The 16,864-nt window shown below is 39.3% G+C and overlaps 1 protein-coding gene across 1 annotated transcript; it reads right to left on the reverse strand.

Annotated features, from left to right (window-relative positions):
• Window positions 1-443: 443 nt before the first annotated feature.
• On the reverse strand, window positions 444-15,372 carry pitrm1 (pitrilysin metallopeptidase 1). Its single transcript, XM_022761833.1, has 27 exons — window positions 15,092-15,372; window positions 14,209-14,311; window positions 13,796-13,902; window positions 13,425-13,576; window positions 12,988-13,102; window positions 12,635-12,731; window positions 12,075-12,235; window positions 11,659-11,785; window positions 11,330-11,418; window positions 10,912-11,040; window positions 10,526-10,639; window positions 9,776-9,872; window positions 9,457-9,591; window positions 8,083-8,221; window positions 7,381-7,497; window positions 7,108-7,237; window positions 6,864-6,984; window positions 6,510-6,586; window positions 6,199-6,364; window positions 5,044-5,144; window positions 4,718-4,838; window positions 4,538-4,588; window positions 4,168-4,280; window positions 3,760-3,882; window positions 3,188-3,333; window positions 2,284-2,386; window positions 444-1,950 (listed from the first exon to the last, which is right to left on the reverse strand). Exons 1-27 carry the CDS (start codon window positions 15,136-15,138, stop codon window positions 1,857-1,859), a joined length of 3,075 nt encoding a protein of 1,024 aa, XP_022617554.1. The 5' UTR covers window positions 15,139-15,372; the 3' UTR covers window positions 444-1,856.
• Between the last annotated feature and the right edge of the window lie 1,492 nt (window positions 15,373-16,864).

Consider the following 16,864-nt stretch of genomic DNA (forward strand, 5'->3'; position numbering starts at 1 on the left):
ATAAAAACTTCATAGTATAGTAAGGCATTAAAAGGTCATAGTATAGTAAGACTTAAAAACATCATAGTATAGTAAGGCATAAAAACGTCATAGTAAGATATAAAAACGTCATAGTACAGTAAGGCAAAAGAAATGTCATAAAAAATGTCATAGTATGGTATAAAAATGTCATAGAAACATCGTAGTATAGTAACAATAAATAACTGAAAGCTCTGACACCGAAAGATCGCAGGCTGGTGTAGGGGGTGGAGAGCAGACCAGTATCCGAGGACTGTAGGTTTCAGGACGGGGTATAGGGGTGGAGGAGGTCAGACAGGTACTGGGGGGCGGGACCATGAATGCGGGCATTGAGTGGAAGCGAAGTTGGATGATGGTTGAGGCATGTCATGGTATAAAAACGTCAAAGTGTAGTAAGGCAGAATAACGTCATAAAAACGAAAAAATCAATCAATCAATCAACCTTTATTTGTATAACACTTTTCATACAGGTTAGTGCAGTTTAAAGTGCTTCAAAGATTACCAATTTAAGTTTAACAAAACAAGTACGAAAGGTGACAATGAGATACAAGCTATAATATTAGAAAAATAATGATAAAAGAGCAGATGAAATAGAATAAAATACAACAATAAAATAGAACATGTTTGAAAACTTCAACACTTCCTGCTACTCTCAGATCCTTGTGGGAGACTGTTCCATTGGCTCTGACCATAAAAGCTGAAAGCTGCTGCACCAAAGGTTTTAGTCCTGAACTTTGAACAAATTGACATTTTCTCCTAAGGTCCTTTGGCACAAGTCTTAGTATAGTATGTCATATAAGATGTCATGGTATAGTTAGTCATAAAAATGTCATACAAATGTCATTGTAAGATTCAAATTTAATTTGCAGTCGAACAGTATATGTATAATTTACACTTGATGTTGCAATTGTATTTGTATGTCTGTTACTGTTATAAATACACAGTGTGTAGTAGCCTATAGATTGCCGACACTTTACGGCAGTACAGGGCCTCTGTATCAGAGTTGTGTCAATTAAAAGAGGCTCTGTAGAAAAAGTGTGCCGGAGTGGAGCTGCACTGCTTTTCCCACCGTGTTGTGGAGTTGTATTGGAGAGGCATTCTTCAGTCCAACTGTTTTATTTTCAACTTTATTGTGAATGAGGGACATTGGATCAATAAAACCCTTTTTTGTTTTCATCTACAAGAGGTGTCGGTGTGAGCTGTGTGGATAGGAGAGGAAACACTTCGGCTTTCGCTCTGATACAAGTTCTGGCCCCTACAGTCAAAGTATAGTAAGTCATTAAAACGTCATAGTGTAGCAATTCATCAAAATACCATAGTATAGTATTTCAGAAACAAGTCTATGTCAAAACCTAGTATATGTCTTAACTCTGGTCAAATCCTGATTTAATAACTGTGATGTTAGTTAGGGGAGAGAGAGAGAGACAATTTTTCTTTTTTTTGTTATTTTTTCAGGCTTTTGCCTTTATTAAAGCCAGAGTGAGAGAGAGAGAGAGAGAGAGGATGAGCAAAACTGCAAATGCAGTTTCCGAGCAGCAGGGAAACAAGAGCAGCTTGGCAGACTGTGGCTCGGCACTCCGCTGAGCAGTGGTACAAGTACCATCACTCAGTCAGTCACATTCCAAATTATAGGGCTGGCCCAGCTGTTGCGGTCCTGCCAACAAAAAGTTATTAATCTGAAGAATCAGATTACGACTAACTCTTCTCAGATCTCTTTGTATTTTGCGCTTCATCTTATTTTTTAAAATAAAGTCCTAATAAGACAGCCACCTGTGGGTTTTCAGTCTTTCCACTGTGGTACATCTGAGGTCCAAGTTTTCAATTACAAAATCTACTGATTATTTTACAATCCATGAGGGATCTTTCTTTATTGTCTCATTCTCTGGACCAAGGATGGCAACACCACAGGTCCTCTGGCCGATACTCAAGTATCTGCAGGAAAACAACACAAAGAAAACATGCTTCACACTTTGTCTACAAAAAATGTGAATGGTTTTTTGAACTACATTGACTATTATGAGTTTTACATGCAGTTTCTTCACAGTTCTAAATTACCTTACAACTACTAATTCATTCATTCATTTTCTACCGCTTATCCTCTAGTAGGGTCGCGGGGGGGCTGGAGCCTATCCCAGCACAACTACTAATACAACATAGAAATACTTCCATATAACTGTAGTAGTAGAACACATCAACACTAGTAGCATTACTGGGAGTTTACAGAGTTCAATTAAAAAGTTCAAGGATTTTTTTTTTTTTTTTTACCTTTGGGCCACGTCCACCAGGTTTTCACGAGTGACAGCGAAGAGTCTTTCTCTGTGACTCTGCTTCATCTCATCTGTGAGTCCACTGAGGAAACGACCCATTCCTGCAACACAAACACCAAACTAGTGTCAGATTTTACTGTAGCACAACCCAAACAATTTCACATAGAAGCCCAAGCACCAAAAATGAACTGTAATATTCATCATTAATCTGTCAATCATCCTTCCAATTAAACCATTAATTGTTAAATCTAAAAAAAAAAAAAAAATCTTAAAATAGTGTCCTTTGTTTCACCAGTCAAACACAGTGGTTATTCAATTTAAAATTATACAAATAAATAAGAGAATAAAAACTGGGCAAAAAAAACTGTTAAGAGAAACTCAAACATTTCTCTGAGGTTTTCTTATGCTTAACATCTCAACACTGAGAGCTTAATGACAAAACAATTAAATCTGAATTTTAAGTATCTAAAAACACCCGCATTACATACATTAAGGTTTTTTTTATTTTTTATTACTATTTTTTTGGGCTTTTTGTGCCTTTAATGGACAGGACAGTAGAGAGACAGTAAATGGGGAGGCAGAGAGAGGGGGAATGACATGCAGGGGGGGGGCCGTCCGAGGCGGGAGTTGAACCGGGGGCCAGCTGCAGCGAGGACTGTAGCCTCTATATATGAGGCGCCTGCGTAACCCACTGCGCTACGCGACGCCCCACATTAAGGTATTTTTAATCATTACAGCACAGTTTAAAAGATTATAGAGCAGTTTTGAACCTATTTTCCAGTGTAATGACATTAATGATGCTTGTAATTTAAAGTAAATGCTAAAAGGATTTGATGTGAATTAAGGGAAGTGATGTAGTTGATGTAAGGATGCTTCACAGTTGAATCAAATTGGAGCCTCACCTTTGTCTGCTGGAGCCACAGGTGAGTCGACAGCGGAGAAGACCGACAGTTTGGCTTCATCTATGTCTTGTTGGGTGAACTGTCCCGACTTCGCCCAATCGACGCCTTTACGAAAAGCAGATAGTGTCTGCACTGAGTTGGGGTCCCTGAGAGACACAGGAGATATAAACTGGGGTCAACACACTGTTGAAACTCAATGTTTACTGTTTTAAACATTTCTGTATTTAACATTCTACTTGTTCCTGTTCATCCTAATATATCTCCAAGCTTATACTCAGCCCCTTCATAACTGAGTTGGGTTTATTCATGTTCAGTGAAGGATTGTAGCTCTTGTGGATTCTCCTAGAAAACTAATATCAAAAAATATATTTTGCAAAATCTCTTTTTTCTTTTTTTCAACCCACTAATTTAACTTGGGCAGCATTTTCACAAGTCACATTCTTTCTATTAGAAGAGGATCCCAACATGGCGATGTCTAATACTGGTAATAAATGTCAAATTGTCAACTCAGCAAGGTAATCAGAAAACGCTTCCCATACACCATAGAATGGAGTTGGCGAACATCTCCTCACCTGTACGAGTAAAAGGAGAACAGACCGCCTCCCATCCTGGCACCGCCACCGTAGGCTCCGCCTTTCTCTCTGATCTCTCCATGGAGAAATTTAGCCGTCATCATCCTCGCCATAATACACAAACTGACAGTGAGAGAAAGGATAGAGAGGAATAAAGTTGTTATTTAGACTAGGCCCTGGAAGTTTTACTGAAGTTATTTGTACAAAAAATTATGTTTTTTTTCAAAATTATTACAAGACGAATAATACAAACAGTTCCTAAGCAGTTGGTAATTTTAACAGGAATTTCATTCAGAGAAAAGAAAAAGCATACAATACTGTCAAAGGTGTTTGAATGTCACTCAAAATGACATTTATGGTGAAATCCAGAACTATGTAAACTAAGTGATTAAATAACAGTGCAGTTACCTGGCGTAGTCCTCATGGGAGAACGGTACTGTACGTATACTCTCGCAGACAAAGTTGATGGGAAAGGGCATCTGGAAGAAGGTTTTCATCTGACAGGGCTGGAAATTCAGCTCCTGAGGAGGAAAATGTTTTATATACACCATTAAACAAAGAAACTGGACCATGATTGAGATGATTGGTGGACTTTATCTCACAAAAGTGGTCTGATATTTTACAGTCAGTGTTGAAATCAAGACTTTCCATATTCTCCTCACCCGCCACTTGCAAAAACAACTGCTTTTTCCGTTTATGGTAATTAGTAAACTTAATGAGACACCTTTAATATGAAAAATGGCACAACATGAAATAAGAAAAGCTAAAGTGAACTTACAGAGATTAGTTTCCTGCTTGGTCCAGAATCATCCAGAGGGTCTAGTGGTCTCTTTGTTAAAGGAATAACATCAAAGAAAAGAAAAAGAATAAGTAAAAAGCATTTCTGATTTGTTGAACAAGTCAATATGTCAGATATTCTGACTGGTATATTCACCCAGTGTGCCTCCTGAAACCTTACCTCAGTAATATTTGGTCTGACAGGTTTGCGCTCCTTCCTGTTTTCAGAGACGTCCCTGATAAAACTCTCCAGCTGTGCTGCTGTGTCAGACAGTTTCTGTGGAGTTGTGTTCACTGCACATCTGTAAGGAACACACATTTAGATCTGAAGTAAGACAACTATGCTATGTTCACGATGCACAGCCTGTACATTGTATCTATATTGATATTCTTTTGTTAAATTGCAGCAATTTGAAAAACACAAATAACAGAAAAAGCCTACAGTGCTCGTACTGCTGGAGATGATGCCAACATCATTCATCATCAGCAGCTGTAATATGAACCCACCTCATGTTGTCTGGGTTGAGAAGGTGCTTTTTGATCCTGGGTAATGTTCTGATAACTTGGCTCAGGTCTGGCATCTCAGCTATTCTCTTCATGAACTTCACCTAATGTTCAAATAAACAAAACACAGAACACATATCAACAACAACTGAGCTACAACACAAAGACTGAAGAAAACAGTCTGACATGCAGAAGTGGAAGCTTACAAACATGATACAACTGGGCAGTGTGGTCAAAATCACTATCACAGTGTTGTTATGGGTTTCGATAATAAAGGATTGAGTAAGTTTGAACCTGAGGACATCAGGTGTTCAGTTTGTTTTGATCATGTTATTAACTTTTATATTGGAGCAAAGCCTTGTATCTTAACATTCAGGAAGAATCCATCTCCTTTCTTGTGGACAGTTATGACTACTCATGCATCAGGAGCACTTCTTTGTGACCATCAAATTAAAAAATAAACTGATGTCGCATCACATGAGACAATAACCTCAACTAATTCTGGTACTTTTTTAGTCATAATTTCCTTGTAATTGTTCATTTTGACAACAGAAATTTTGATACATGATATGATCACACAATCAAAATATGACTTAAGTGAATATATATATATATATATATATATATATATATATATATATATATATAAAGATGATAAAATAAATATAAATATTTTTATATAAAACATTTTATTATTTATAAATTGTTGTCCAGTCATTCTTACATACAACCAGTGAACAGTGGATTGTAATTATGGTCAATAAACTGAATTAAAAAATCACATTTCTTCTTATAAATATTATTATTTTACTTTTCAGTGCTCATCTTCTGAAGTTATATTACTTTTAATTATTTATTATAAATATATATAATATACTATATATTATATATATATATGACTTAATTTTAATAGTAGAGCTGTTATGGAGCTGCACTACTCTGGAAAGCATATGAATGACAACAGAGGGATGCTGGAGATACAGGTGTCTGAGACAACTAAGGCATTGTGACGCTCCAAAACATACATGGCATCATCTTAGCTTGACCTATGTGATGCTCCAAAACATACATGGCATCATCTTAGCTTGACCTACTGTATGTGATGCTCCAAAACATACATGGCATCATCTTAGCTTGACCTATGTAACAAACAGGTACCTGTTCCATTCCACCGAAACTCTCCTGAAGGTCTCCTGCTGGAGTCAGGTGACGGCCTGCACGGGTCATGGCGTACATGTGACCGGAGTAAGAAATCCCATTGGCCAACTCCTGCGCTGACGACATCACCAGCACCCTCAGGCGCTCCTCGTCATCAAAGTGGGGGCTGGAGGAAAGACATTAAAGGTTGAGTAATTTTCTCAACAGTCAGATTTGTCTAAAAAAAAAAAAAAAAATCATCATCAATCTATTAAATGATAATACCATATTGACGTTTGCTTATGTTTCTCTGTTTGTGTTGGAGGACATACCTGTTGAATATGTCGCTCCACAGCTGGAACATGTGAGGAAGGTTCCTCTCCAGGCAGGAGGACGACAGGAGGACACCCTGACACAGAGAGCATGCAACATCTCTTCAGTCTTCATCACATGGGTGAACACACAATTACAGACCAAACCTTCAGTGGTTCAGTCGAGGAAGGCAAGGCAAGGATTCGCTAACGTCTTACTCATTTCACGGTTTTAAAGTTTTGGTTTAAAGGTTCATTCTGCAATTCATTCCCTTTTTAACTACTTCAGTTAAAGAAGACATTTTTGGATCGCAGCACAACATCCCCATGAAAACTGCACACAGGATGGACCAGGGACTTGGACTCAGTACTGACCTGCTCGAACATGTCCAGCTGGGTGGAGTCAGGGATGACATGGGTGGAGACAGACATGCCCCCTGTCCTCAGCTCCATCTGCTGAGCCTGTTGCCTGTAGTCTAGACCTCCAGAGCCCATCCTAATGAAACAAATAGAAACATGCATAAACACTGACCTGGAGAGGATGTAGATTTAATAAGGGGAGGGGGGAGTAACAGCTTTTAACCAGCTTCTTCTCTGCAGACTGCAAGGGTTAACTCACCTGGTAATAACACTGCAGAAGAGCGGGACATAAAGCCTGAGATCCTCTGGTAAGGTGTTGAGACTACACATGGCTCTGAAGTAAACCAAGCCGTTGGTGGGCTGCTCACAGTACTGGACCGGCACGCCTCCTGTGGAGATTAGGAGGGGAAAGCACTTCAGAGTGTCATCAAACACTCTTGACTTGAGTGATATTGACAAAAATACCACGCTGCAATCACTGTGCAAATGTCACAAGTGTCACAAGTGTGACATGGTCGACACTGCGCTGTACCTGCAGTGCCGTTTTGAACAGGAGTGATGGGTATGGTCGGCTCGATGTCGGACACTTTGAGCGCAGGCAGACAGGAGGCATCCTGGGTTTCACTCTGAACAGCCAGCAGCTCCAGACCTTTCCGAGAAGGCAAATACATAACTGTAATATCCAGTGGATACTTGAATCACAAGCGCTTTACATTACATCCTGGGTCAGTCACACACTTGCAGGGTTCTGGTCGAAAACTTTACACTGGTAATCTAGTGTGTATCACACACACTAACTGAAGAGGACTGAGGAAGTGTCTTAAAGAGTTAGGGCCCCCTCCATGCCCACCCAGATGAATCTGGAGTTGAATGGAGTGATTAAATTTGGCTAATGACACTCTTTACTTTCAGACATCCTCTACTGTGTAACACACTTTGGGTACACTCACATGGCAACACAATCTCTTTTTTCATGAGTTTATCCCATGTTTTTCTGTAGGTGTCCCATATAGAAAGATGAGCTTAAACCCTGAGAGTGTTAACAGTGTGTTTGAAATTCACTTTGTGGCTCAACTGCCATTGACTGATAAATTCATTAATCTACATTAAATCCCTTCCACCTGAACTCCAAGTAGGAGAAAAAAAAATCACCCTAAGCCAATCGGGAGGTCAGACAGTTTTCAACAGGGACAAAGTCTCAGAGTTGATTTCTGACACCGTTCATCATTGTTACCTTTCTCATAGATCTCCTTCCTGTCACCGTCAGACAGAGCCTGGATCTTTTTCTGAAGCTTCTCCTCCTCAGCCTGGGCCTGTTTCTCCAGGTAGGCCTCATCTGGGCTCATGGACAGGGTCAGTCTGTGTGTGTTCTCCTGCAGGGTCGGTTCATAGTGAGCGGGGGAGTCAAAGCGGGACAGAACAACATGAATTAGCATCAAAACTTGAAGTTCAACTGAAGGAGGTGACATGAAGTCATTCCTGTCAGTAAGTATCTGCCCTGCTATGACCTCATACAAGAGACAAAAAACCAAACCAGCTCCAAAGGGCTGCTAAACCTGATCTTTGACCTCTGAGGGACACGAGAAACAAATTCCCCCTACAGGAATCAAAAGAGATTCACATTAAGCTTTGACTTTGTAATACATTTTCCTCCCTGAAGGCTGCAGGGGAAATTGTCTGCCAGAAAATATGAACCTGCAATAGTGGATCTTTGAATCTTTTTGTTGAAAGTTTTTTCTCAAATATATAATTGTAAGTACATAAGTTCAGTATGTATCGTTATCCCCATTTTCATCTTATTTAAGAGATCCACCCCTTCCAAACTCCCAGCCATTGGGAGTTAGTGGTGCAGTCACAAGGACATCATCCTGCACTGGTTTAACAAGTAAAGATGTGAATCCCAGTCTGCAGCATGCTGTCCCTTTTTTCGTCCACCAAGGAGGTCATCACCCATTTTCACCTATGTCTATTCATTTGTCAGCAGGATTACACTAAAAAGTAATGAACCAATGTGCATCAAACTTGGTGGAGAGATGGGGTATGGACCAGAGAAGAACCCATTAAAATTTGGGGCAGATCCCAATCATATACTATGAATATGAATTTTTTTCTCTGAAGTCTGGTGTATGTTGTTTGACACTGGCCTTGGTGGACGTCTGTGCTCTCTGAGCGGCCTTCTAGTTTCTTTGTTTATCTATTTGTCAGCTGGATTACACAAAAGGTACTGAGCCTTTTTGCACCAAATTGTTGGAGGGATGGGAGATGGGCCAGGGAAGAATCCATTAAAACATGGTCTGGTTAAATGGGGCAAAACCAGGAATTTTATTATCACGTTCCTCAACAATGTGAAAGAGAAAGAGAGAGAATGTTTCTGTCAATTTCTCAGGAAACACTGTATGGATCTTCTGACTTACTCTGTTTTATGGCAAATCATTTATTTTATCAGACTACTTCCTTTTATTTTTCCATTACAAGAGGTAAACAGACATGTGTAGGATTGTTTGTCTTTGACCCCTGAGTGTCATTTTAGTTTTTCTCTGCAATCCACTTGCAACAATACAAGAGACATACAATCACTTATATTTAAAATAATACTAGTTTCATTCACCTTAAAGTAGTGCTTGACTTTGTCCTGAAGGAAGAGAGGGTTTTCCACCAGGGCCTGTTTGAACTTGGCAACGCTGTCGCTGATCTGCAGCAGCTGTACAGGGTCACCATCATGGTTCCACGATGATGCTATATACTAGAAACACACAAACACACACAAACGAAATGTCAAGAGTGAGGAACCCAACATGTAAAAACTGTTTTACATTGTTAATTGTTAATGTTTCTAACTGTCCAGATGGAGCTTTGTAAATATGTGCAGTGTGCTTGCGGTTGTGGACACAAAATGAAAGTTAAGCGATAAAAAGCAATGAACTCACCGAAGCCAAAGACAGGCCGAAGTTGGTGGACTGGTGTTTCATCTGGATCTCGATCTTATGGAGGAGAGCCTCGATTCTTTCTTCCTCAAAACCATTCCTGTGTCAGATGACAAGTAGAAATGAGTCATATAGTGTGGACATCTCTTTCTGCTTTCTTCCCGCTGACTCATTTAACCGTCCATTCTTAATCATACATGTAGATAAGCTGATCCTACAGTGAAGGTATCGCTGTATTCTTTCAATCGCTCTGGACTCTGGACTTTAGGAGTGACATGTAACAGAAATATTGTGTAGTTTTTGGCTTTTGTCACTCTTGACTTGGAAAAAAAAAAATAAATAAAAAAATAAAAATAAAGTTGGGAATCGTTTGCTTGTTTATTTTCAGTGAAACAGAGAAGCCAGACTATGTCAGAGTGATGCACATTATAAGTGGTGATGGAGCTGCAAAAGCAAAATTTGAGTCAGGTGTACTATTAAAATCAGTAAACAGTGTTGGCCTGGCTTATGTTTATAAGAAGAATATTTTCTATTCCCCTCTGTATCTACTGTTTTGAAAAGTGCTACATGTAAATCAAATCCTTTACACCTTTATTGGAACAACTTATCTGTATTAGAGCAGACTTGTCAAACAAATTACACTATCATCAACTTTGAGTTCTACTCCTCATTTCCACAGCAGATTTGTGAGCCGTTAAGAAAATCAAGCCATTAAACATAAACTAGAGCAGCCACTGGGACTGTGGGACTTACTCTATAATGTCATCGATGGTTTGGGTGATGATTTGTTTCACCCTCTCTGTGTCCTCCTCGGCCATTCCCTGCAGTCCTATGCTAAACGACGCCTCTTTGGTGCTGCCATCGTATCTGCAGAATAGGACGTTTCAATTAGCTATCAATAAATGCATTAATGTAATGGAGCTTTTAATAGCTCTTATTAAAAAGACAAATGATCTAATACCTCAGATCATTTGATACGCGCTGGATAGGTAGGTCTTTGGATACAGAAATGGTCATTAAGTGTCAGCACTCAGTCAGTTAGTTAGCTTTCCAACCTCACTGGTAAAATCAAATTGTAACTGATCCAAACTTGGTATGATAGAGCTTTGCTGTTATTATCTTGAAGCCTGTGTACACACCCTACGACAGAGGAGAAGTCGGTTCCTAACTTGGGTTCGATGAGAGCTTTGTAGAAGGGAGAGTTTGGTCCAGAGATCATCAGAGAGGACAGCAGACTGAGAGTGAACCCTTCAAACGTGTCAGTGATGCTGGACAGAAAAAACAGGGGGATAAGGGATCAAATGTTAAGGAATAACAGAGCAGGGTTAAAGCTTCACTTTTAAAAGAGAACTGCTGTGTGGTGTCTTGTATGGAAACAACACCACTACACAAGCTACCATAGGTAAAGGTCAAAAAAGATCAGCAACACAAGATGCAGAAAACAGTATCTGTGGCTTCATAATCCTTTAAATGTCATTCTGCTTTACAATGTGTTTCTGTACAAACGTCTTGGTGAAAAAACACAGCAGAAAATAGAAAGAGGTGATGTGATCTTACTCTCCCAGCAGGTAGCTCACACACAGCGTGTTCTGCCTGGCTGGATCTGGTGCCAGAGCATCAGGGCTGCAGGTCACATGGTCCTCTCTCTGAGGAAACCAAGAAAACTCGGTGAGACAGGACTGACGATTCAATACATCCACTACAGACAATATATAGAAGACATGTAGCACAATATCTTACTCAGTCTGAGTCATTTTTAAGTCAAATGCTGCAGGAAACCTTTGAATTTAATAGTCAGGATTGTTACAACAGTTTTGTTATCTCAAAGACCACATTGACCTTTCACCATTAAATGTACCAGTAATATGTCTGATTTATGGACTTACAGGGCTGCTCCATTGTGGCTGGGAGGGGACCTCTGTGTTCGGGTTGATGCATTCAAACTTGGACAGAGCTTCCTCTTCAATCTGCTTCAGATGCTGCTCCAAAGGCAAATCTCCATAAGTGAAGAACCTGAAAATGTTTAAAAAAGAACACACTGTGAACCATGTTTGTTTGTTACTCTTATTCCCCTTTTATTTATTTATTTATTTTTATTTATTTATTTATTTTTTTTTTTGGGGGGGGGGGGGGGGGGGTAACATGCACTATACATGAAACACTGTTTGTCGCTTCATTATGGGACAAGAGCACTCTTCCTTTACTTTTCTAGACTCTGTATCTGTATGGTGTGTGTGTGTGTGTGTGTATATGTGTGTGTGTGTGTGTCTGTGTGTGTGTGTGTGTGTGTCAGTCCCTCTACCTAGCATTGCTGGGACAGTAGTGTGTGGCGTGGAATTGTTTGAGTTGCTCCCAGGTAAGGTCGGGGATGGCCAGAGGTTCTCCTCCTGACACCACAGAGTAGGTGTGGTCTGGATACAGCTTGTTCTGAAGGTGCTGGGCGTACAGGCGCTCATTGTCCGACTGTGAGAATGAACACACACACACACACACACACACACACACACACACACACACACACACACACACACACACACAGGACTTTTTAATAATAATAATAATAACGTTTAATGATTTAATTACACATTATGAACACCTCGGATATCTGTGTAGTATTTAACATTGTCCCAATTGAAGTCATTAAAATAAGTGTCCTCACTCAATCGTTACACTGGACCTGACAAAATGGAAATAGTGTGAGTATTAATGACCTCACTTGCAGACATCATGTAGGGGTATGTTATTTTAAGCCTATCCTAATAGAACATTATACTAAGCTTACATACACTACAGTATATGGGAATAGATCATTGTTATCCTTATGAAAGTTTAATGGCAGTGATTGAGAAAGTGTTAACTTACAAAAGCCCCTTTCATTTCATTGAACACCACTCCTTTAAACACTAGGGGGGAGCTGGGATCTGTGGGATTTTCATTCTCGAGCCTCCAGCCCTCTTGCCTGGAAAAATAAAACACAATCCAGCCACATATCTCTGATTTAGTCAATATGACTGTAACAGAGCGGACATGTGATATTCACTAACACTCTTCATGATCTGTTTTAGCCTAATGTAGTGTAATGTAGTTAGTACCAGACTGACACAGAATCAGAGCAACATAACTGAAAATAAAATGAAAGTGAAGTTGCATTGTTCTAAGGCATTCACGTACTTTAATCCAGTTACTGTGACTGTCCAGCAACAGTCAAAACTCACCAGAAATCCTGCTCCCGTAAACAAGGGAAGAAAACTGCGTCCAGATAGACGGACAGAAGATTCTGGAAGTCTTTTCCATTTTGGGTTGAGAACGGATACATGGTGTAGTCACTGGCTGTTCAACAAACAGAAAAATACCAGTGCAAAAAGCTCATCAGCTACTTCCGCAGGTCCATAAAGTTGGGAGTCTTTTTCTATTCCGTTATGGTGAAGCTTCATCGTCAGCTATTCTGAGTATGTACTGCTGCACGTCAACACTCTACAACATTTTAAATAACTTAAACACAATGATAGATGCATTAAACAGTGTGTTCTGGGCACTAAATACTACTGTAGGAACTGTTTAGCAGTGCCTAGGACTAATGAACACCTCTGGTAAGGAAAAAAAGGATAATAAGACTGACTATTAATGTGAATATAAACACACTTTTCTGTACCTGTGAAGGCGTTCATGAAGGTGGACAGAGACCTGTTGAGCATCTTGAAGAAAGGGTCTCTGCAAGGATATTTGTCAGATCCACACAGCACCGTATGCTCCAGGATGTGGGGAACTCCTGTGCTGTCCATGGGGGTTGTCCTGAACTGGACACTGAAACACAGGGACAGGTATTTTAGTTATCTTTTCTTTTTTTTAAACTTTTTGTGCAAGGTTGTGCAGTGACTTAGACGTCTAAATAAAACACTGTTACATAAACACAAGCATTTCAAAATCAAAAGTGAACTGTAATCGCAGAGATGGAGTTAGAATAATCGTACTCTACTACAGTCAAATCTGTTTTGAGTAACGAATAACGTTTTTCAAACCAACCTGAAGAGGTTGTTGGAGTCATCTCTGGCTGCATGCAGGTACTGAGCTCTAGTTTTATCATGACTCAGCTTCACTGCTGTGAGAAACAAGTCAGGGACTGCTACAACCTAGAAAAGAACAGGTTGAAAAGAACACAATTAACAGCTGAAACTAACATTTTTTTCACATCAATGGTTGTCCAATAAGGTCAGTGAAATTATAGTGAGACCTTACATCATAAAACAGACAAAATTCACATTATGTTCTTTAAAAAGTCAACCAGAAAAATAGAAAAGCATTTTCCCCATTCATGAAAGTTTACCAACCAAAGTTTTAAGTAGATATTTCCAAGCTTATGATAGGAGTTAGCAGACTGTTGTATTGCGCCAGTGTCAGTAAATAAACATAAAACACAAAATCAGAGTTACACTTACCTCTTGGACTGTAAAGCCATGGATTTTCTGTCCTGGTTGATACTGAAGAGCCCTCTCTGCTGAAGTGCTCTTTAGCCTCCAAGTATGCTGCTGTCCATTGAAACTGAGGGGCAATAATATTCCATAGCATTCAGAATAATTCACCCATCCTTGCACAAACAAAAACATGCCCACAGTAGTCAAGCCAAATTTCACTTATATAGCCCATTATCACAATTCATAAATTTGCCCCACCCTCTGTCCTAAGACCCTCAAATCACATGAGGAAAAATCAAGACTGGTTTTATCATAAACAATAATTCTCCAACAAACCAAGTCAAGGTTTCATGACCCTAACCAGCCTTGACCCATGAATTAAGAATAATGATACTGTTTATTCAATTAATAAGTTTCCTCTTCAATAAAATCTATGTCTAAAACATACTGCAGTCATAAATTGTATGTGGTACAGGGAATATGAAAAACAAACAAAATTTAGTAGTGTTTATTAATGTAACACCCATGTAAGCTAGTATCACTGTGCTTTCCTTTAACATGATCTGACACTCCCAGCATATCTATTCAAAAGCCTCCAGGTGACTGAACCTGCTATTCCCTTAAGGACTAGCTAGCTAAATTAGCTAAACAATAGCTAATATAAAACTCTCAACGGATAACTCCAAAGGCATGCTTTCTCATCTCTGGTTGCATCAGCTGTTTCATCAGCTTATGTCACATTTCGACAAAGTCAAACCCCCTCTCATCTATAAAATCACAACATATTGTCACATTATCAGTCAGTAAATGTTGTCGTGACGCTACAAATTCAACAGTTCACACAGGTATCATTGAATTGATGCAGGTGTGTTAGCTCTAGGCTGACTGAACCGTTAGCCTAACTTACCTTAAGTATCGAAGTTTCTGGAGCACCGCCTTCGTTTGCCGAAACATGTTGGTAAATTATACAACGACGACTGTCTCCACTATGTCCGTTTATAAAACTACGCAACTTTAAACAACTCTTGTCAATAAATACGCATTATTTTGCCTGAACATACCTAGTCTGTGTCCTCTCATGCCGTCTGGTGCAGTTGACACATTGGGTCGATTGTGTAATGTCAACAGAAAAAACTACGTAGCACCTGCGCAGATAGCAGATCTTATAGTTATTTCCTTCCCAGGTTTACCGATCCTACTACAATGCAGCTCTACACATACATGCCGAGCAATTTTTGGCACCCGTAAGCCAAACCTCGACCTCGAAGCATTCTTGTTTCTGGTTGGTCGGGCTGGGAAGAAGAGAAGATTTGATTGGCTAAACGCAAAATCACTTGACGTGACTGAACCCTGATTGATATGGGGGCAAAATTTGAAGGGCAACGAATATTGTAAAACAAATTCAACACCATCTGATATCAGACTAAGTTTAGCTTTGTTGCAACTAGTGAATTTTAAACAAGCTACGGATTATATCCTCATTTATTTCATTTTAAATGTGATTCAATCTGTCTTCCCGCAGATGTCGCCATACGATCACATTTGAATAGATAAATTAAGACCCAGTCTGACGTGAGTTTTTTCTTTCCTTACTGTTCCACTCGGGTAGCCAAAAGTTTAAAGTGCAGTGGGACACACATATTATTAAAGTTCAAGTGTGCAATTTTGCTGTCAGAAACTATAATGCAATCACCCACATTTATGTTTTGAACTTCCTGTAAATTCCATTGCATTAAATTGGTAAAGCACTCTCAGTCCATAAGTCAGTGTTGCTTAGCAACTTTTATTAAGCCATGACATTGCAGATTTCTTTTACAGTTAGGTAGAGCTTGAAAAATGAATAAAGAATCTGTGTTTAAAAAGATGCTTTTTACCGAGAGATCCTCTGCAGTTGACATTAGTTCTACTGTCAGTGATTGGTGTTTTTTGTTTTGTTGTGACCCAGTTATGACCTCTTTATAGTCTGCAGTGTGTGACTGTGTAAAAGTACCTTTTTTGACATTTGATGTAACTTAAATCTGTAGGCTTAGAAATCTTTCTTCAACCTGTGTTTTCTCCTTGACGATCTTTTTAATTCCTGCTAAATGAAAGACTAGCATCAAAGTTTCAGAACCAATGCAAAGTTGCCAATGTACTGTACATATTCTGTGTGGTCTGATACCAGTACTTATTTAATACAATGTGTGATCATTGCTGGATTAATCTGTTACAAGGCCCTGGGACAAAATTGAGCTTCTGCTGGTCCCTTAATACCCATTCCTCCCACTCTTTGTGAAATGTGCACAGCAGTCCAGTGCCATAATGCTAAATTTCTCCAGGTTTGCCTTGTGCTTATTCTATTCCATTCAAATGCATTGAGGAATATACATCTTGTAAGCAAATCTCTTGTCACAGGGACCATTTTCAAAATACACCTTTAAGATCAGGAAATTAAGCAGGACCCACCTTTATGGCCTCATCATGTCAGGTAATATTGTGCTATATTAGCTACAAGCAATCAAAGTACACTGGAGTGACACTGGGGCAGTCTTCACAGCTGGTAAATCAGCCTTGAACACGCTATATTCAAATTCAAAAAGCTGTTATTACTGTACAGTGTGCCTGGCTGCATCATTAATTCAATTTCAATTTTCAATTTATAGGTGCATCTTACCTATTATTTTAATACACATTTTGGTGG

The sequence above is a fragment of the Seriola dumerili genome, unplaced genomic scaffold (genome assembly GCF_002260705.1).
Source record: "Seriola dumerili isolate Sdu_G_001 unplaced genomic scaffold, Sdu_1.0 BDQW01000432.1, whole genome shotgun sequence".
In the NCBI taxonomy this organism is placed as follows: Eukaryota; Metazoa; Chordata; class Actinopteri; order Carangiformes; family Carangidae; genus Seriola; species Seriola dumerili.

Coding starts and splice junctions, on each gene's coding strand:
- pitrm1 (XM_022761833.1), bottom strand. CDS start 15,138: ATGTTTCGGCAAACGAAGGCGGTGCTCCAGAAACTTCGATACTTAAG. Junction 6,587..6,863: donor AGCTGGACATGTTCGAGCAG/GTCAGTACTGAG, acceptor TCTCTGTGTCAG/GGTGTCCTCCTGTCGTCCTC. Junction 2,387..3,187: donor TGTGGCTCCAGCAGACAAAG/GTGAGGCTCCAA, acceptor TTTGTGTTGCAG/GAATGGGTCGTTTCCTCAGT.